The 21199-nt window shown below is 44.6% G+C and overlaps 2 protein-coding genes across 2 annotated transcripts; one reads left to right on the forward strand and one right to left on the reverse strand.

Annotated features, from left to right (window-relative positions):
* The first annotated feature begins 1871 nt into the window (after window positions 1-1871).
* Window positions 1872-4305, forward strand: LOC148094197 (mast cell protease 4-like). The gene is made up of 5 exons (XM_087815162.1): window positions 1872-1947; window positions 2529-2676; window positions 3120-3255; window positions 3480-3734; window positions 4162-4305. Exons 1-5 carry the CDS (start codon window positions 1872-1874, stop codon window positions 4303-4305), a joined length of 759 nt encoding a protein of 252 aa, XP_087671288.1.
* Window positions 4306-9961: 5656 nt separating this feature from the next.
* On the reverse strand, window positions 9962-12398 carry LOC148094198 (mast cell protease 4-like). Its single transcript, XM_087815168.1, has 5 exons — window positions 12323-12398; window positions 11591-11741; window positions 11012-11147; window positions 10533-10787; window positions 9962-10105 (listed from the first exon to the last, which is right to left on the reverse strand). Exons 1-5 carry the CDS (start codon window positions 12396-12398, stop codon window positions 9962-9964), a joined length of 762 nt encoding a protein of 253 aa, XP_087671294.1.
* Window positions 12399-21199: the final 8801 nt, after the last annotated feature.

Consider the following 21199-nt stretch of genomic DNA (forward strand, 5'->3'; position numbering starts at 1 on the left):
GCAGCTTCTTGCATGCTATCCCGGCTCTCCTCAGAGCAGGTCAAAAATCTCTAATTCACGCCACCAGCAGCTCCAGCAGCTGGAGCCCCTCCCCTCCCCACTGGCAGCTCTGGTCCCTCTCCAGTGGCAGAAAACCTGCTCTGCCCCACTGGTGGCTCTGGTCCTCTGCCAGCGGGAGGGCTCTCTTTACCTTCCACACACCACACAGTTCAAATGCTTTCTGGGGGTCTACACAATGCCTTACAGGAAGGCAGAGGGTCCCTGTAGGTGGCTGCTGGTCCTCTGGTCCTTTCCTATTCAGAAGCCACACGCTGTGGGACAGCCTTTACTGCGGTCAGCTGCCACCAGTAGGTGCATTGTTTCACTGGGAGGCATGGTCCCCTCCTCTCAGAGACACTGTGCCCCTGGGTCCCTCTTCCTTCCACACACGGGCTCTCCTCCCCTTCTCCTCCACTCCGGGTTTGAGATCTCAGCTTTTGGATGCTAGTCCACACTCCCAAGGGGAGAAAGCTTTGCAGCCTCTAACCCTCAGGCCTCAGAGCCGAGTGCTGGTTTCAGGGAGAGCTCCCACTTTCTATGACCCCCGTACCACTCTATGATGCTTCTTCAGTGCTCCTTACTCAAAATGTGTCCACTCAAGTGTATTTCTCTGGTTTTTCCAAGCTAGTTACGCAGCATTTTAGCAGTATCCAGTCCATGGCTGGAAGCAAGGGTGCTCTGCTTCATGTCAGAGTGCTGCCATCTTTCCTCCCACCCTGTATTATGCTATTGATTGTCATATTCAGTGATTCCAAGGTGCACAATATTTCACATTTTAACCTCTCTACAACAAGAATGAATCCTGTAATCAACGGCCTGTTACTGTCTAGTTGAGGACACTTTTTTCCTTTCTTGGTGTACATAAAATAATAACCCAGAGTAGCATCTCAAATAATGACAAGTGAAGATATCATTGCATTATCAAACCAGGTGTGACTCTCAGTGCACAAGTGGAAAGCCTCAACACCCCTAGAGAACACAAGTGTTCTCCTTTTACATTCCATTCTTTTCTCCATTCAGTGTACAAATGCTGCATTCTATACCCCTTATTATTCAGATTAGTGGAATGGAAAAATATGAGTTTTAGAATCTGACATATTACATTTTCAGTCTTAACCCTTATATGACATTCTGAGCATCAGTTGAGTGCTCTATAATTGTGTGTAACAATACCCAAAAGGATGTTGAAAAGATTAAATGAGCGGATGCACGTAAAGCCCTATCAGTGCCAAACATATTGTGCATATTCAATATCTGATCTTCTGCTGATTATTTGCCTTGAAGGAAGGGCTGCTCTTCTAGATGGGGAAGTGGGGCAAATTCTGGCCCTCAGGTCAAATCTGCCCACCACCTGTTTTTGTAAATAAAGTTTATTGGAACACAGTCACACCCACTTGTTTACATCTTGTCTATGTCGTTTTTTGTGCTATGACAGCAGAGCTGAACAGCCGGGACAGAGCAGTATGCCTCGCAAAGCTGAAAATATTTACCATCTAGCTATTTACAGAAAAATTTGCTGATCCCTGTTCTAGATTCCTATAGCATCTAAAAATACTCCTCTCCCCAATTTATGATTCTATGATGCCTCTAGAGACTGCATTTAGATGAGAAAGGTGCATTCCTTATCCTGGAAACTGGGGCTCTGACCACAGTTTCAACACCAGCAGAACAGAGAGGAGAGCTGTGAGAATTTCTGATGAGGAAGATAACCCAGGCCAGAGTGAAAGTCAAAAATGTGGTTTCTGTGGTTTCCAGCCTCTCCCCCCTCCCCACTTCTACTACTGGATTATAAAAGCAGGGGCAAGAGGGAAGAGTGACAGAAGAAGCTTACCATGGGCAGCATTGCTGGGAAAATGCAGGCTCTACTCCTTTGGCTGGTCTTTCTCTTGCCTCCTGAAGCTGGAGCTGGTGAGTATAGGGCATAACTCCCTATCCTCTGGGTCCTCAACTGCTATTGCAAACTTACTGACCTGAGTCAAAGATGATATTAAAATGAGAATGCAAAATCCCATTGCAAGTGTTCCAGGAGAAATCTCTACCTGGAAGAGTCACATTCTTTGCCAGCAGTCAATAACAGTTTCCTAGGGAAAAGGAGTCTTGGGTGGAGATATAATCATAAAACTGGCTTTTGAAGTACCTCTTAAGATGCTTTCCTCAAAATATCCACAACTCTGATTCATAGTCCTTTGCTCCTCTGTTCTTGCTCTCATGTGAAGGAGGTCGGGATCAGGACATGAAGTAATGTTTAAATAACAACTCACCATCAAGACCTGCCAATGTGTTCTGAAAAGGGAGATAGAGTTTCACAGGGTGGGCTAGGGTAAGGAAAGCCAGTAAGAAGAATACATGGCAGGGCTGAGCTACATTAGAGGTAAGGGTAAGGCTGGGGATGAGGGGTTGCCTCAGCTTTCAACACATTTTCCTCACCCAGTGCTCTATCTGAAGTCTCAGCTAGCTTATGCCTGGGAACCTGGGGTTTTCTGTTTCAGGGGAGATTATCGAAGGCACTGAGTCCAAGCCACACTCCCGCCCCTACATGGCCTACCTGGAAATTGTCACTGACAATAATGTTTTTGGCTGTGGTGGGTTTCTCATAAGTCAAGAATTTGTGGTGACAGCTGCTCATTGTAAAGGAAGGTAAGAAAACATGGGCTTACTCTCTTTCTGTGTGAGGAGTTGTAGGAACCAGAGTTAACACAACTTTAAAGTGGCCTAAGGAGAGGCTTTTGTGCCCCACTCATCTTGACATGGTCAGTAATGTATATTGGGAGGAACTGGGCCACTGTGATTAGGAATCTCCACCCTCAGAAGCCAGGCCTTTAGTATGGGCAGCCCAGATCCAGACAGGCCAGTGCTGCCCCTCTCAACCTGGGGCCAGGAGGACTCCCTGTCTCATGTCTGCCAGGGCCTGGCCCTTCCTGAAACAGCTGTGATCCCCAGGAAGAACATCTGTCCTCAGTAAGATCTGAGTTCCTCAGTTGGCTCCACACTGATGAAGAGGGCCTGGTGTCACTTTGCTCAGAATAGGCCCTTCTCAGGAGACCAGAACCTTTTCCGGACTCTGTCTTCCCTCTCAACAGAAAAATTACTGTCACTCTCGGAGCTCATGACATAAGACAAGAAGAACCCACGTGGCAGAAGCTAGAAGTCAAAGAACAATTTGTTCATCCAAACTACAACGTTTTCACCCATCTCAATGACATCATGTTACTGAAGGTGCCATTCTCTTTCTTGGACTTCTCAGTTCCCCCTTCTTAACCCTCCTCCTGCTTTGTACCTTTCCCATTTTCTTCCAGCTCACTTCCTCTGGGACAACTCCCACTCCATGTCATCACCACCTTATTGGGGAAAAACTCAAGGTCCTGCCCAGGGAGCTTCTACCACACCATACCCCCCACTGTCCCTGAGACTGGCAACCATCTACTCTTTCTCCCTCACAGCTACAAACGAGAGCCAAGCTGAATCACGCCGTGGGGACAGTCCCCCTGCCCACCCAGTCTACCTTTATTAAACCTGGAAGAGAATGCTGGGCAACTGGGTGGGGGAGAACAGGAGTGGCAAAGCCACGGTCAGATACTCTGAGAGAGGTGAAATTGAGACTCATGGAGGCCACGGCCTGCAGCCACTTTCTGTCTTACAATCCTAACTTCCAAATCTGTGTGGGCAACCCCTGGAAGAAAGGATCAACATACAAGGTACCATATCCTTCCACTTCCTCTTCACAATCAGTCCCTGGAAGTCAGGGTCCTTCTGGAAATGGGTTGGTCAGGAGGTCCCCTAGCGCAGTGACTGGTGTCTTCCCTCACGGGTTTCTAGGGCTATCCTCCCACCCTAGTGTCCTGCCTCTAATCCTCCCATCTGGTCTCTGTCCGGGGCTCCAGGAGAGAAAAAGTAAAATGTTGGGGGTGGAAGGGTCAGGATCTAGAGTTGTGGTTCTACTCCAGAGAGAGAATGAAGACATTGAATTTATGACTTCTGACTTGTAACTCCAAGAGGAGTCAGGATTCCTGGCCTCGCTCTGGGTATCTTGGGGCTAGCCGGGGTGCTGATAGAACCAGGATGAGGTAACAGTAAGGAGAGAAGAATGACCCCTGCTCATGATCTGCTTTCTCTACCCCACAGGGAGACTCAGGGGGCCCCCTTCTGTGTGCTGGGGTGGCCCAGGGTATTGTGTCATACGGACATCCAAATGCAAAGCCTCCTATTGTCTTTACTCGACTCTCCTCATATGTGCCTTGGATTAATGAAATCTTAAAGAGCAAGTAGCCACAGAAGCCTGGCCAGCCACAGGGAAAATCTCCCTGGGTAACTCCCAGGTTCCACAGGAGCCTGGACCCAGCCCAAGACCAGTGAGGCTCCCAGAAACACCCAGAACCCCCACTGATTGTATCCCCAGCAAAATTCAATAAACATACAGCCTCTGACACATGTGTGTGAGACTCTTTCTTCCCAAGAGCTCCCCCAGAGCTGGTCTGCACTGTAGGGAAGAGTGCAGATCCTCCCTAGTTTGAATGAAGAATTGCACTGGGATCCTTTCTTGACAGATTAATAATCAAGCCTATCAATTTCCATGTACATAGTGTGGTGCTATGGATTATTAAAGAAAATATTTTAATCTGCATAATAGGATTTAACATCCAGAGTAATACTGGCACTGAGTGACCTTCTTTCCCCTCTGCGCCCTCTTCCTCTCCCTCTTCCTACTCCCCACCCCATCCCTTCTCTTCTCACTTCTCTTCTTCTCTCAAACCCTGAGCCTCAGCGACTGAATTCAGGGCACAGATACAACATAGCAAATTCTCCATGACTCTTTCCAAAGATGGTCCCAGGCCTGGGCTGTTAATATCTTATGTCCTTATACCAGCCTCTGCCTCAATATTGTGTCTACGGCCACAGAAGCATCTGCCAAGTGGGAAAGAAGAAAATTTCCCAAGCACAAGAGCTCAGGATACTGAGGTGAGGAAGAGATGACCCTTGGAAGTCCTCAGGATGCTCCTGTCTGGTGCAGCAGTAACAATGGGGCTGTATACCGGTCAGGGCCATTCTAACCCAGGACAGGGATCCCCAAGAGCATCAGACTGAGCCTCATCCCTAAACTACCTCAGAGCCACCCGAATTCAACTGTCATCTTCCTTCAGCTATGAGACAGTGCCTCCAGGTCTTGAGAAAAATAATACCTGAGTTAGGCAAAGTCTTAAAAATTTCCTCCTTCAAATGACTTGCCTTGCTCTGAATCCTGTACTCACCAGCATCTGAGCTGGATGAGTACACTCACAGCTATACAAACCAAATACAAGGGAGACAGGGCATAACCTCCAGCTACCTCTTGGGAGCCTGCAGTTAAAGGGCCTCTTACAGGCCCCCCCAACGGTCCCTAAGAGGCCTAAGAAGATAGGCCTGGCCCCATGCAAGAAAGAGCTCTTACTGTTGGTACCAGGTCAGGAACCCCCAACCTCCACTTTCCCCACGCCAGCATATAGGTCTGAGCTTCCAGCTTTGCCAATGACCAATATATGTAAAGCAAAAAAAAAAAATATGTACAGGACTGATGATAAACTCTGACTCAAAAACAAGCATATGTGGGGAAAAAACAAACTAGGAAGCTGTCAAAAATAATAGAACATATTCTGGAATGTTAATATAAGAATTTTTTTCATTTTTTTTCATTTTATCCTAACTCATGTTTTATATTTGTATAATTAAACAAAAAGTTTAAATGTGAGATACAAGAGGCAGAGGCATTATGTGTAATGTTTGCTTAGGAGAGCAGAGAACACACTGAGTTGCAGCTAAAGCCCCATCCACTCTTGACCCTCAGACCCTAAGGCAGCACAGCTACAAGACAGCCCTTGTTCCCTGGAAGCTGGGCAATGGAGATGTGGGGAGAGTAGTCAGCCTGTCCTGTAAGTCTGGCCCCCAAGAGGTAGCAGGGACAGTGGAGACTGTGGGGAGCTTGCCTGAACCCACAGGCTGAATTGGACCCCAAGAAATTAATGACTCCAGCACAGCCACCACAGAAGACCAAACAAGCATCATATGGTCCCCTGGTGTGGAAAAAGCAGTTGGTAGCAGTTACCCAGAAAAGATAAGCACATCATTGTCACTGCAGTGTTAGTTCTGGCATGCAGAGGGTAGGCCCACAGAGTGTGCCCGCCTGACCCACAGCAAGAGTGATAAAGTCTCACCATCACAGGGTCATCAGGAGAAATGGTTCAGATAAGAGGGCTTTGCCCAAACTCGTGGGAAGAGGGCCTCGGGACAGCTGAGGGTGGCAAACAGGAAATAAACGCTAAACAACTAGCTCCTGGGGCCAAGATGGTTGGGGCCCAGGTCCAAAAGCCCAAAAGGAAAGCATTTCCTCCTCCCATCCTACCCTGCCTGCTGTCCTCCTGCACCCACAGTTTCCCTGGCAACTATTACCCCCATATAGTCATGCACTATGCAGTGGTTTGGCACATGTATATACTGAAGGAGTTGTTGCGGGTTGTATTGTGACCCTCCAAAAATCATATTGAAGTCTTAAGTCCCAGTGCCCCAGAATGTGACCTTATTTGGAAATGGGGTCATTGCAGAGTTAAGATGAGGTCAAACTGGAGTCCAGTGGGTCCTTAATCCAGTATGGGTAGTGTCCTTATAAGAAAAGGAGAGAGACGCACACAGGGAGAAGGCCATGTGATGACAAAGGCAGAGATTGAATGATGCATCTGCAGGCCAAGGACCACCAAGGACTGCCACCAGAAGCTAGGGGAGAGGTATGGGACAGATTCTTTTTCATAGCTTGCAGAAAGAACCAACTCTGCAGACACCTTGATCTGAGACTTCCAGTCTCTAGACTGAGAGAGGAAAAATTTCTATTGTTTTAAGCCACCTAGCTTGTAGTGCTTATTTTCTCCCCCCAAATACGGTTAGATAGAAGCATTAACAACACTCCCCAAGTTACACCTGGAGGGTTGGCCCTACCCTGTACTTTTGAATCTTTACACCTCCTATCTCATTAGTTTCACATAATTAGCCTCTTCACTCTCCCCCAACAGCCTTACCAAAATCATATCTGCAGCTGGGCAGCATTTTCCATTTAGTAAACAAAGGAATCTTCTTGCAGCTAAGAATATAAGATGGAAATAACAGTTGTCTCTCCTGCAGCCCACCCTGCAAAGATAAGACCCTCATGGCTACAATGTTAGTTCTGAGGTGCACAAGATGATGAACCAAGGAGTGGGCCCAACTGACTGATGCTGAGAGTGATGAGGGGCGGGTAGCATTGCAGAGTCTACAGGAGAAACTGTGCTTTGCCAAACTAATGAGAAGGGGCACTCTAGGACTTTCCTGCCTAGTGCAGGGATAGTAAGTGGAAACTAGAAATATCAGGGGCTTCGGGTCAAGGTGGCAGAGTAGGTAAACACTGTACTCACCTCCCCCCATGACCACGTCAAAATTACAACTAAACTACAGAACAACTGTCACTGAGAACTGCCTGCAGGCTAGCTGAACAGAACGCATAACTAAGAAGAAACCGCCTTGAGAGTGGTAGGAGGGGCAGAGACGCAGACGAGCTGGCCCCACACCCACGTGTAGTGGTTAAAGATCAGGAGGGATAGCTGGACTGTGGAGGTCTCCCCTGAGGAGCCAGGAGTCCCAGCCCCACACCAAGCTCCATGCCCCTGGGTTCCAGTGCCTGAAAGAAAAGTCCCCATAACCCTGGCTGTGAAATTTAGCTAGATGGTGTCTGAGTGAGACGGAGGGCTGCTAGATCCCAGACAGTCCCTCTTTTTTTTTCTTTTTTTTAAATACATCTTTATTGATTTCAGAGAGAGGAAAGGAGAGGAAAAGAGAGAGCTAGAAACACCAATGATGAGAGAGTCATTGATCGAGCCCACAACCTGAGCATGTGCCCTGACCGGGAATCGAACCCCGATCACCTGGATCTTGGTCGATGCTCAAGCGCTGAGCCACACCCAGCAGGGCCCAGACAGTCCCTCTTAAACAGCCAGTGCACAAACTTCCTTGCTGATGCACTCACTCACTCTGAGCTCCAGCGCTGGGTGGCAGCTCAAAAGGCACCAGCGACACTCAGAAAGGAACTGAATTGTCTGGCTTCAGGGTGAGGGCTGGAGGAGCAGTTTTGTGCTGGCAGAAGTGCTGGCAGAGGTCATTGTTCCTTTGCTGACTCCTTCCACGGCAGGCATAGGCAGGCGCCATACCTGAGTCTCCTTCAACCAAGCCCACATTGTTCTCCCAACCTTGGTGATTCCCTGAGGCCCTGCCCCATTCAACTTGTAGATCCACCTTGTAGACTACTCTCCCCACATCTCCATTGCCCAGCTTCCAGGGAACAAGGGCTGTCTTGTAGCTGTGCTGCCTTAGGGTCTGAGGGTCAAGAGTGGATGGGGCTTTAGCTGCAACTCAGTGTGTTCTCTGCTCTCCTAAGCAAACATTACACATAATGCCTCTGCCTCTTGTATCTCACATTTAAACTTTTTGTTTAATTATACAAATATAAAACATGAGTTAGGATAAAATGAAAAAAAAATGAAAAAAATTCTTATATTAACATTCCAGAATATGTTCTATTATTTTTGACAGCTTCCTAGTTTGTTTTTTCCCCACATATGCTTGTTTTTGAGTCAGAGTTTATCATCAGTCCTGTACATATTTTTTTTTTTTTGCTTTACATATATTGGTCATTGGCAAAGCTGGAAGCTCAGACCTATATGCTGGCGTGGGGAAAGTGGAGGTTGGGGGTTCCTGACCTGGTACCAACAGTAAGAGCTCTTTCTTGCATGGGGCCAGGCCTATCTTCTTAGGCCTCTTAGGGACCGTTGGGGGGGCCTGTAAGAGGCCCTTTAACTGCAGGCTCCCAAGAGGTAGCTGGAGGTTATGCCCTGTCTCCCTTGTATTTGGTTTGTATAGCTGTGAGTGTACTCATCCAGCGCAGATGCTGGTGAGTACAGGATTCAGAGCAAGGCAAGTCATTTGAAGGAGGAAATTTTTAAGACTTTGCCTAACTCAGGTATTATTTTTCTGGAAGACCTGGAGGCACTGTCTCATAGCTGAAGGAAGATGACAGTTGAATTCGGGTGGCTCTGAGGTAGTTTAGGGATGAGGCTCAGTCTGATGCTCTTGGGGATCCCTGTCCTGGGTTAGAATGGCCCTGACCGGTATACAGCCCCATTGTTACTGCTGCACTAGACAGGAACATCCTGAGGACTTCCAAGGGTCATCTCTTCCTCACCTCAGTATCCTGAGCTCTTGTGCTTGGGAAATTTTCTTCTTTCCCACTTGGCAGATGCTTCTGTGGCCGTAGACACAATATTGAGGCAGAGGCTGGTATAAGGACATAAGATATTAACAGCCCAGGCCTGGGACCATCTTTGGAAAGAGTCATGGAGAATTTGCTATGTTGTATCTGTGCCCTGAATTCAGTCGCTGAGGCTCAGGGTTTGAGAGAAGAAGAGAAGTGAGAAGAGAAGGGATGGGGTGGGGAGTAGGAAGAGGGAGAGGAAGAGGGCGCAGAGGGGAAAGAAGGTCACTCAGTGCCAGTATTACTCTGGATGTTAAATCTTATTGTGCAGATTAAAATATTTTCTTTAATAATCCATAGCACCACACTATGTACATGGAAATTGATAGGCTTGATTATTAATCTGTCAAGAAAGGATCCCAGTGCAATTCTTCATTCAAACTAGGGAGGATCTGCACTCTTCCCTGCAGAGCAGACCAGCTCTGGGGGAGCTCTTGGGAAGAAAGAGTCTCACACACATGTGTCAGAGGCTGTATGTTTATTGAATTTTGCTGGGGATACAATCAGTGGGGGTTCTGGGTGTTTCTGGGAGCCTCACTGGTCTTGGGCTGGGTCCAGGCTCCTGTGGAACCTGGGAGTTACCCAGGGAGATTTTCCCTGTGGCTGGCCAGGCTTCTGTGGCTACTTGCTCTTTAAGATTTTCTTAATCCAAGGCACATATGAGGAGAGTCGAGTAAAGACAGTAGGAGGCTTTGCATATGGATGTCCGTATGACACAATACCCTGGGCCACCCTAGCACACAGAAGTGGGCCCCCTGAGTCTCCCTGTGGGGTAGAGAAAGCAGATCATGAGCAGGGGTCATTCTTCTCTCCTTACTGTTACCTCATCCTGGTTCTATCAGCACCCTGGCTAGCCCCAAGATACCCAGAGCGAGGCCAGGAATCCTGACTCCTCTTGGAGTTACAAGTCAGAAGTCATAAATTCAATGTCTTCATTCTCTCTCTGGAGTAGAACCACAACTCTAGATCCTGACCCTTCCACCCCCAACATCTTACTTTTTCTCTCCTGGAGCCCCGGACAGAGACCAGATAGGAGGATTAGAGGCAGAAAGCGTGGGTGGGAGGATAGCCCTAGAAACCCGTGAGGGAAGACACCAGTCACTGCGCTAGGGGACCTCCTGACCAACCCATTCTCAGAAGGACCCTGACTTCCAGGGACTGATTGTGAAGAGGAAGTGGAAGTATATGGTACCTTGTATGCTGATCCTTTCTTCCTGGGGTTGCCCACACAGATTTGGAAGTTAGGATTGTAAAAGGGAAAGTTGCTGCAGGCCGTGGCCTCCATGAGTCTCAATTTCACCTCTCTCAGAGTATCTGACCATGGCTTTGCCACTCCTGTTCTCCCCCACCCACTTGCCCAGCATTCTCTTCCAGGTTTAATAAAGGTAGACTGGGTGGGCAGGGGGACTGTCCCCACGGCGTGATTCAGCTTGGCTCTCGTTTGTAGCTGTGAGGGAGAAAGAGTAGATGGTTGCCAGTCTCAGGGAAAGTGGGGGGTATGGTGTGGTAGAAGCTCCCTGGGCAGGACCTTGAGTTTTTCCCCAATAAGGTGGTGATGACATGGAGTGGGAGTTGTCCCAGAGGAAGTGAGCTGGAAGAAAATAGGAAAGGTACAAAGCAGGAGGAGGGTTAAGAAGGGGGAACTGAGAAGTCCAAGAAAGAGAATGGCACCTTCAGTAACATGATGTCATTGAGTTGGGTGAAAAAGTTGTAGTTTGGATGAACAAATTGTTCTTTGACTTCTAGCTTCTGCCACGTGGGTTCTTCTTGTCTTATGTCATGAGCTCCGAGAGTGACAGTAATTTTTCTGTTGAGAGGGAAGACAGAGTCCGGAAAAGGTTCTGGTCTCCTGAGAAGGGCCTATTCTGAGCAAAGTGACACCAGGCCCTCTTCATCAGTGTGGAGCCAACTGAGGAACTCAGATCTTACTGAGGACAGATGTTCTTCCTGGGGATCACAGCTGTTTCAGGAAGGGCCAGGCCCTGGCAGACATGAGACAGGGAGTCCTCCTGGCCCCAGGTTGAGAGGGGCAGCACTGGCCTGTCTGGATCTGGGCTGCCCATACTAAAGGCCTGGCTTCTGAGGGTGGAGATTCCTAATCACAGTGGCCCAGTTCCTCCCAATATACATTACTGACCATCTCAAGATGAGTGGGGCACAAAAGCCTCTCCTTAGGCCACTTTAAAGTTGTGTTAACTCTGGTTCCTACAACTCCTCACACAGAAAGAGAGTAAGCCCATGTTTTCTTACCTTCCTTTACAATGAGCAGCTGTCACCACAAATTCTTTACTTATGAGAAACCCACCACAGCCAAAAACATAATTATTGTCAGTGACAATTTCCAGGTAGGCCATGTAGGGGCGGGAGTGTGGCTTGGACTCAGTGCCTCCGATAATCTCCCCTGAAACAGAAAACCCCAGGTTCCCAGACATAAGCTAGCTGAGACTTCAGATAGAGCACTGGGTGAGGAAAATGTGTTGAAAGCTGAGGCAACCCCTCATCCCCAGCCTTACCCTTACCTCTAATGTAGCTCAGCCCTGCCATGTATTCTTCTTACTGGCTTTCCTTATCCTAGCCCACCCTGTGAAACTCTATCTCCCTTTTCAGAACACATTGGCAGGTCTTGATGGTGAGTTGTTATTTAAACATTACTTCATGTCCTGATCCCGACCTCCTTCACATGAGAGCAAGAACAGAGGAGCAAAGGACTATGAATCAGAGTTGTGGATATTTTGAGGAAAGCATCTTAAGAGGTACTTCAAAAGCCAGTTTTATGATTATATCTCCACCCAAGACTTCTTTTCCCTAGGAAACTGTTATTGACTGCTGGCAAAGAATGTGACTCTTCCAGGTAGAGATTTCTCCTGGAACACTTGCAATGGGATTTTGCATTCTCATTTTAATATCATCTTTGACTCAGGTCAGTAAGTTTGCAATAGCAGTTGAGGACCCAGAGGATAGGGAGTTATGCCCTATACTCACCAGCTCCAGCTTCAGGAGGCAAGAGAAAGACCAGCCAAAGGAGTAGAGCCTGCATTTTCCCAGCAATGCTGCCCATGGTAAGCTTCTTCTGTCACTCTTCCCTCTTGCCCCTGCTTTTATAATCCAGTAGTAGAAGTGGGGAGGGGGGAGAGGCTGGAAACCACAGAAACCACATTTTTGACTTTCACTCTGGCCTGGGTTATCTTCCTCATCAGAAATTCTCACAGCTCTCCTCTCTGTTCTGCTGGTGTTGAAACTGTGGTCAGAGCCCCAGTTTCCAGGATAAGGAATGCACCTTTCTCATCTAAATGCAGTCTCTAGAGGCATCATAGAATCATAAATTGGGGAGAGGAGTATTTTTAGATGCTACAGGAATCTAGAACAGGGATCAGCATATTTTTCTGTAAATAGCAAGATGGTAAATATTTTCAGCTTTGCGAGGCATACTGCTCTGTCCCGGCTGTTCAGCTCTGCTGTCATAGCACAAAAAACGACATAGACAAGATGTAAACAAGTGGGTGTGACTGTGTTCCAATAAAACTTTATTTACAAAAACAGGTGGTGGGCAGATTTGACCTGAGGGCCAGAATTTGCCCCACTTCTCCATCTAGAAGAGCAGCCCTTCTTTCAAGGCAAATAATCAGCAGAAGATCAGACACTGAATATGCACAATATGTTTGGCACTGGTAGGGCTTTATGTGCATCCGCTCATTTAATCTTTTCAACATCCTTTTGGGTATTGTTACACACAATTATAGAGCACTCAACTGATGCTCAGAATGTCATATAAGGGTTAAGACTGAAAATGTAATATGTCAGATTCTAAAACTCATATTTTTCCATTCCACTAATCTGAATAATAAGGGGTATAGAATGCAGCGTTTGTACACTGAATGGAGAAAGGAGTGGAATGTAAAAGGAGAACACTTGTGTTCTCTAGGGGTGTTGAGGCTTTCCACTTGTGTACTGAGAGTCACACCTGGCTTGATAATGCAATGATATCTTCACTTGTCATTATTTGAGATGCTACTCTGGGTTATTATTTTATGTACACCAAGAAAGGAAAAAAGTGTCCTCAACTAGACAGTAACAGGCCGTTGATTACAGGATTCATTCTTGTTGTAGAGAGGTTAAAATGTGAAATATTGTGCACCTTGGAATCACTGAATATGACAATCAATAGCATAATACAGGGTGGGAGGAAAGATGGCAGCACTCTGACATGAAGCAGAGCACCCTTGCTTCCAGCCATGGACTGGATACTGCTAAAATGCTGCGTAACTAGCTTGGAAAAACCAGAGAAATACACTTGAGTGGACACATTTTGAGTAAGGAGCACTGAAGAAGCATCATAGAGTGGTACGGGGGTCATAGAAAGTGGGAGCTCTCCCTGAAACCAGCACTCGGCTCTGAGGCCTGAGGGTTAGAGGCTGCAAAGCTTTCTCCCCTTGGGAGTGTGGACTAGCATCCAAAAGCTGGGATCTCAAACCCGGAGTGGAGGAGAAGGGGAGGAGAGCCTGTGCGTGGAAGGCAGAGGGACCCAGGGGCACAGTGTCTCTGAGAGGAGGGGACCATGCCTCCCAGTGAAACAATGCACCTACTGGTGGCAGCTGACCGCAGTAAAGGCTGTCCCACAGTGTGTGGCTTCTGAATAGGAAAGGACCAGAGGACTGCACTGAGCAGCCACCTACAGGGACCCTCTGCCTTCCTGTAAGGCATTGTGTAGACCCCCAGAAAGCATTTGAACTGTGTGTGTGTGGAAGGTAAAGAGAGCCCTCCCGCTGGCAGAGGACCAGAGCCACCAGTGGGGCAGAGCAGGTTTTCTGCCACTGGAGAGGGACCAGAGCTGCCAGTGGGGAGGGGAGGGGCTCCAGCTGCTGGAGCTGCTGGTGGCGTGAATTAGAGATTTTTGACCTGCTCTGAGGAGAGCCGGGATAGCATGCAAGAAGCTGCTCCAGCTTTACTGAGATCAGCTGTGCAGGGGGCTGTGTGGGGTTGACTTTGTGATCCCCCTCTGCTTGGTCCAAGGTGTGGGGGTGCTGGGACCTCACAGAGAGGATTCTCTGCCTGTGTGTTGCTTTGTGGGTTTTTGTTTTTGATTGCTGATCAGGCGTCCACCTTCCTGGCTTGCATTGGGGAGACAGGCCAGTGAAAGCATTGAGTCTGCATTGTGGAGAGTTTGAAATGAGCATCCTCTCAGATCAGCCAACCTCATCTGGGAAAGGAGGGGCAGAGCATGCCTACCTCTCCTGCAGGCTAAGAGCACCACCCCCAACAGGAAAGGGGCTGGTTCAGCTCACTGAAGCCCCAGATACCCCAAAGGGCACAGTCCTGAGGGGGAAGGGAGAACAGCTCATAGGATGACAATACAAGAATGAGACTCTCAGGGACTATTGTTTGGGAACTGGAAGAAAAGCTTAAAACCCCTTCTGGGGGCTGGGCGGACAGTGTGCTCACCAGAATCTTTTCTTAATCGAACCCACTGAGCCCAGGCTGCTGAAACTGCCCATACAGAAAAGACAATAGACTAAAGCCAATCTGAAACTGCAGCAGGCCATTGTATGGGGAACTGGAATCGGAGGATATGATAGAGACTGAGGAGTTGGCTTTGAAGCAGACACTAACTTCCTCACACTGAGTGCCTGACAGTGAAACCTCTAAGTCAGGTGAGCAATATCCCAAGCTACACTAGCCGGCCGGCACCCTAAAGACTCTTTGGAAGACTCTGGAGTAAGACCAGGCAACCACAAGGGGGAGACTAAATAACTGACATGTGGAGGTCCACAGAGAGTCTCAGAGCAGCCAGCTACCTAAGGACACCAGAGCCAAACCTAGACAGTTCCTGACATTGGCTGATACACAAGTACCTCTTGGGAGAACCAAAATCAGCATGCAAAACAGTGAGCTTCAGACAACATCTGCTGCCCAGATGAAACTCACCTGACTGCCTTTTTTTTTTTTTTTTTTTTTAGAAAAAAGAGAGAAAAGGAAAAAAAATTCTTAAAAAAATTTTAAATTGTTTTTAATTTTTAAATTAATTTTTAAAAAATTTCTTTTGCTTTGCGTGTTTTCTTTTTTTTGCTTTGTTTTGTGTTCTATTATCAAGATTATCTTGATAGTCTCTGCTTTATTGCTGGGATATTATCATTATAACCAATAAGTTTACTGCCTTTCTCTATTGTTTCCCTTATATCTCTTATTGGACTCCTTCCCTGCCCTTGCTTTACATCTCTCTCTCTTTTGTTCCATTGGCATAAATTTCTTTTCTTTTTCTCCCCTTTTATTCTCTGTCTTCCTGTCTTTTTGTTTGTTTGTGTTTGTCTCTTTATTTTATTTTTATTTCTTCTTTGTCAACCATTTTCCTATTCCTACATTCTACCCTTAATTTTTTGCTCACCATTCTTCCCTTTTAGAATCTTTTCTCTGCCTCCTTTATCTCCCAACAGCTTCTCTATTTTTTACTTTTTATTTTATTTTGTTATTATTATTTCTAATTTTTCTTTACTGTTAACAATAATAGCCTTCTCTCTCTCTCTCTCTCTCTTTTTTTTCTTTAACATTTGTCTTTTCACTTTGCTCTCCCAATTTTACTTTCTCTTGGGATGTTTTCATTGTGATTGTCAGGATATTTGGTAAGTTACTGTTTGTATCCTGGCAGTTTGGCTGTGTTTTGTTTTGCCTTGCCAGCACCTGTACAACAGCACACACGACATGGTTGGGACTGAGCCACACCTGATAGGACTGTCCTCCCAAGGATGGGTCAACAACAATCTAGACCCAATCACAACAGGAAAGCCCAAAGAACCCACAAAAAGGACACCCACAAAAGGGAAATGCCTAGAGCAAATAGCTCAGAAATATAAGGAAAACACACCTGTGGGTTCCACTGGACATACACTACAAAATCCCACCCCACAAGACTGGGAGACAGAAAATATATCTAATATACAGATATAAACACTCAGAGTCACTAAAATGGGGAGACAAAGAAACAACTCCCAAACTAAGAAAAGGAAAAATCACCAGGAAAAGACCTTGATGACATGGAGTTAAGAAAGTTATCAGCAATAGAGTTCAGAGTAATGGTTGTAAAGATGCTCAAGGAAATTTATGGGAACAACAAGACACTTAATGGGAAGGTCCAAGAATGTAGCAAAACCATGAAAAAAGAACTAGATATGATAAACAATAACCAGGCAGAAATGAGTAATACTACATTTGATATCAAGAATACACTGGAAGGAATTAAAAGCAGGCTCAATGAAGCAGAGGGAAGAATAAATGAATTAGAAGATAAAGTAGAAAAACCCCCCTCAATTAAAGCAGCAAAATGAAAAAACACTTAAAAAGCATGAGGACAGTTTAAGGAAGCTTTGGGGTATCATGAGGCAAAACAACATTCGCATCATAGGGATACCAGAGGGGGAGGACAGTGAGCAAAGGGTAGAGAACTTGGTGGAGGAAATAATGACAGAAAACTTCCCTAAGCTGGTGAAGGAGAAAGTCACACAAGTTTAGGAAGCAGAGAGAGTTTCAAACAAGAGGAACCCAAAGAGATCCACTCCAAGACACATTATAATTAAAATGGCAAATGTCAAGGACAAAGAGAGAATATTAAAGGCTGCAAGAGAGAGACAAGCAGCGACCTACAAGGGAGCCCCCATAAGGCTGACAGCAGATCTCTCAACAGAAACACTTCAGGCCAGAAGAGAGTGGCATGAAGTTCTGAAAGTAATGAAAAGGAAGAGCATGCCACCAAGATTGCTTTGTCCAGCAAGGCTATCATTTAAAATTGAAGGTGAAATAAAGAGCTTCTTAGACAAAAAAAGGCTAAAGGACTTCAGTACCACCAAACCAGCATTGCAAGAAATGCTAAAAGGACTGCTTTTAGAAGAAGAAATATTGAGAGAAAAGTATATTAGCATAAAGGGGAAAAATGACATTAAATAAATATATATCAATAGAAACCTTAAATGTAAGTGGAATAAATGTTCCCATCAAAAGACATAGGGTAGCTGAAAGGATAAGAAAACATGACCCATATATATGCTGTCTACAAGAGACCCACCTGAGAGCAAAAGATTCACACAGGCTGAATGTGAAGGAATGGAAAAAAAATTCCGTGCAAGTGGAAATGAAAAAAAAAAAAAAAAAGCTGGAGTAGCAATACTTATTTTTGACAAAATAGACTTCAAAATAAAGACCGTAAGAAGAGACCAAGATTGTCACTACATAATACTAAAGGGATCAATCCAACAAGAGGAAATAACCCTTATAACCATATATGCACCCAATCTAGGAGCACCTAAATATATAAAAAATTTCTTGGTGGACTTTAACGGGGAGATCAACAGCAATACAATCATAGTGGGGGACTTGAACACCCCACTGTCATCATTGGACAGATCATCAAGACAAAAAGTTAGCAGGGAAACAGAGACCTTAAATGACACACTATAGCTAATGGATTTAATAGACATTTACAGAGCATTTTATCCCAAAGCAGCAGAATACACATTCTTCTCAAGTGCACATGGAACATTCTCAAAAATAGACCACATGTTAAGGCACAAAGTAAGTCTCTATAAGTTCAAAAAGATTGAAATCATATCAAGCACCTTCTCGGATCACAATGGCATGAAACTAGAAATCAAGCAGTATAAAAAGAACTCAAAAATATTCAAACACATGGAAACTAAATAGCATGCTATGAAACAATGAATGGGTTACCAATGAGATCAAGGAAGAAATCAAACACTTGCTGGAAAAAAATGAAAATGAACAGACAACAACCCCAAATCTATGGGACACAATGAAAGCAGTCCTGAGAGAAAAGTTCATAGTAGTACAGACTTATCTCAAGAAACAAGAAAAAGCTCTACTAAAACATCAAACACAACAACTAAAAGAATTAGAAAAAGAACAGCAAGAAAGGCCCCGAAGAAGGAGAAGGAAAGTAATAAAGATCAGAGCAGAAATGAATGACATAGAGACTAAAAAAAAAAAAAAAAACAAACACAAAAAAAATCAATGAAATCAAGAGCTGGTTCTTTGAAAAGATAAATAAGATTGATGAACCTTTAGCTAAACTCACCAAGAAACCAAGAGAGAGGACTCAAATAAATGAAATCAGAAATGAAAGAGGCAATATAACTGACCCAACAGAAATACAAAGGATCATAAGAAGATACTATGCCAACTATATGTCAACAAACTGGACAACATAGCTGAAATGGACAAATTCCAAGAAGCGTACAATCTTCCAAATCTGAATCAGGAAGAATCAGAAAACCAGAATAGGCCAATAACAACTAATGAAACTGAAGCTCAATCAAAATACTCCCAGCAGACAAGAGCCCAGGACCAGATGGATTTACAGACGAATTTTACCAAATGTTCAAAGAATTAACACCTATTCTCCTCAAACTATTGCAGAAAATTCAAAATTCAAGAGGAGGGAAAACTCCCAAGCTCTTTATATGAGCCAGCATTATCTTAATCCCAAAACCAGATAAAGACACTACAAAGAAATAAAATTACAAGCCAATATCCCTGATGAACATAGATGTTAAAATCCTCACTAAAATACTAGCAAAGCAGATCCAGCAATACATTAAGAAGATCATACATCACAACCAAGTCAGATTTATTCAGGGGTGCAAAGCTGGTATAATATTTGCAAATCAATAAATGTGATACATCACATAAACCAAATGAAGGACAAAAATCATATGATCATATCAATAGATGCAGAAATAGCATTCGACAAAATCCAGCACCCATTTCTGATAAAAACTCTCAGCAAAGTGGGAATAGAGGGATCATACCTCAACATAATAAAGGCCACATGTGACAAACCTACAGCCAACATCATACTCAATGGGCAAAAACTAAAACCATTTCCCTTAAAAACAGGAACAAGACAAGGTTGTCCACTTTCACCACTCTTATTCAACATAGTACTAGAAGTCCTTGCCATAGCCATCAGACAGGAAAAAAAACATAAAAGGTATCCAAATTAGAAAGGAGGAAGTAAAACTGTCATTATTTGAAGATGACATGATATTGTACATGGAAAACCTGAAATACTCCACCAAAGTACTATTAGATTTGTTAAATGAATTCAGCAAAGTAGCTGGATACAAAATTAACATCCGAAAATCAATGGCATTTTTATACAACAGCAATGAGCTCTCAGAAAGAGAAACTGAAAAAACAATCCCATTTATCATTGCAACAACAACAAAAAAAGATACCTAGGAATAAACTTAACCAAGGATGTAAAAGACCTGTACTTGGAAAACTATAGGACACTGAAAAAAGAAATAGAGGAAGATATAAACAAGTGGAAGAATATACCATGCTCATGGATTGGAAGAATTAATATCATTAAAATGTCCATACTATCCAAAGCAATTTATATATTCAATGCAATGCCTATTAAAATACCAACAGCATACTTCACAGAGGTAGAACAAATATTTCAAAAATTTATATGAAACCAAAAAAGACCCTGAAGAGCCGCATCTTGAGAAAGAATCTCTTTACTGGATATCAAACTGTCCTACAAAGCCATTGTAATTGAAACAGCTTGGTATTGGTAAAACAACAAACATATTGATCAGTGGAACAGAACAGAGACCCCAGAAGTAGACCTATGCCATTATAGTCAGTTAATATTTGAGAAAGGAGGCAAGAGCATACAATGGAATAAAGACAGTCTCTTCAATAAATGGCACTGGGAAAATTGGACAGTTACATGCAAAAAAAGGAAACTAGATCACCAACTTACTCAATACATAAGAACAAATTCAAAATGGATAAAAGACTTAAATGTAAGTAAGCGCAACCATAAAAATCCTGGAAGAAAACATAGGCAGTAAAGTCACAGGCACCTGATGTAGTGGAATTTTCACTGGTACATCTCCTAGGGCAAGAGAAACTAAAGAAAAAATAAACAAATGGGACTGCATCAAACTAAAAAGTTTCTGCACAGCAAAAAAAACCAGCCCTAAAATACAAAGGAACCCCACAGTTGGGAGAACGTATTTGCCAAGGATGTATCTGATAAGCGGCTAATTTCCAAAGTGTACAAAGAACTCATACAACTCAACAAGAGGAAGACAAATAGTTCAATTAAAAAATGGGCAAAGACCTGAATAGACACTTTTCCAAAGAGGACACACAGATGGCCAAGAGACATATGAAAAAATGCTCAACATTGCTAATCATCAAGAGATACTAATTAAAAACAATGAGGTATCACTTCACACTTGTCAGAATGGCTACCATCAACAAATCACCAAATGACACATGCTGGCAAGGATGTGGAGAAAGGGGAACCTTGGTACACTGGTGGTGGGAATGCAGACTGGTGCAGCCACTATGGAAAACTGTATGGAGGTTCCTCACAAAATTAAAAATGGTACTGCCTTTTGACCAATTGGTCCCACTTCTAGGAATATATCCTAAGAATCCTGAAACACCAATCAGAAACAATTTGTGCACCTCTGTGTTCATAGCAGCACAGTTTACAATAGCTAAGATCTGGAAACAGCCCAAGTGCCCATCAGTAGATGAGTGGATAAAAAAGCTGTGGGACATTTACACCATGGAATACTATGCATCTGTAAAGAAGATCTCCTACCCTCTTGGACAGCATGGAGGGACCTGGAGAATATTGTGCTAAGCTAAATAAACCTGGCAGAGAAAGACAAACATCACATGATCTCACTTATATGTGGAATCTAAAGAACTTAATAAACTGATGAACAAGATACATTCAGTGACATGGAAGCATGCATCAGACTGACGAATCTCAGAAGGAAGGTGGGGGTGGGTGGGTGGGGAGAAATTAACCAAAGAATTTATATGCAT

The sequence above is a fragment of the Miniopterus natalensis genome, chromosome 1 (genome assembly GCF_054644295.1).
Source record: "Miniopterus natalensis isolate mMinNat1 chromosome 1, mMinNat1.hap1, whole genome shotgun sequence".
Classification (NCBI taxonomy): Eukaryota; Metazoa; Chordata; class Mammalia; order Chiroptera; family Miniopteridae; genus Miniopterus; species Miniopterus natalensis.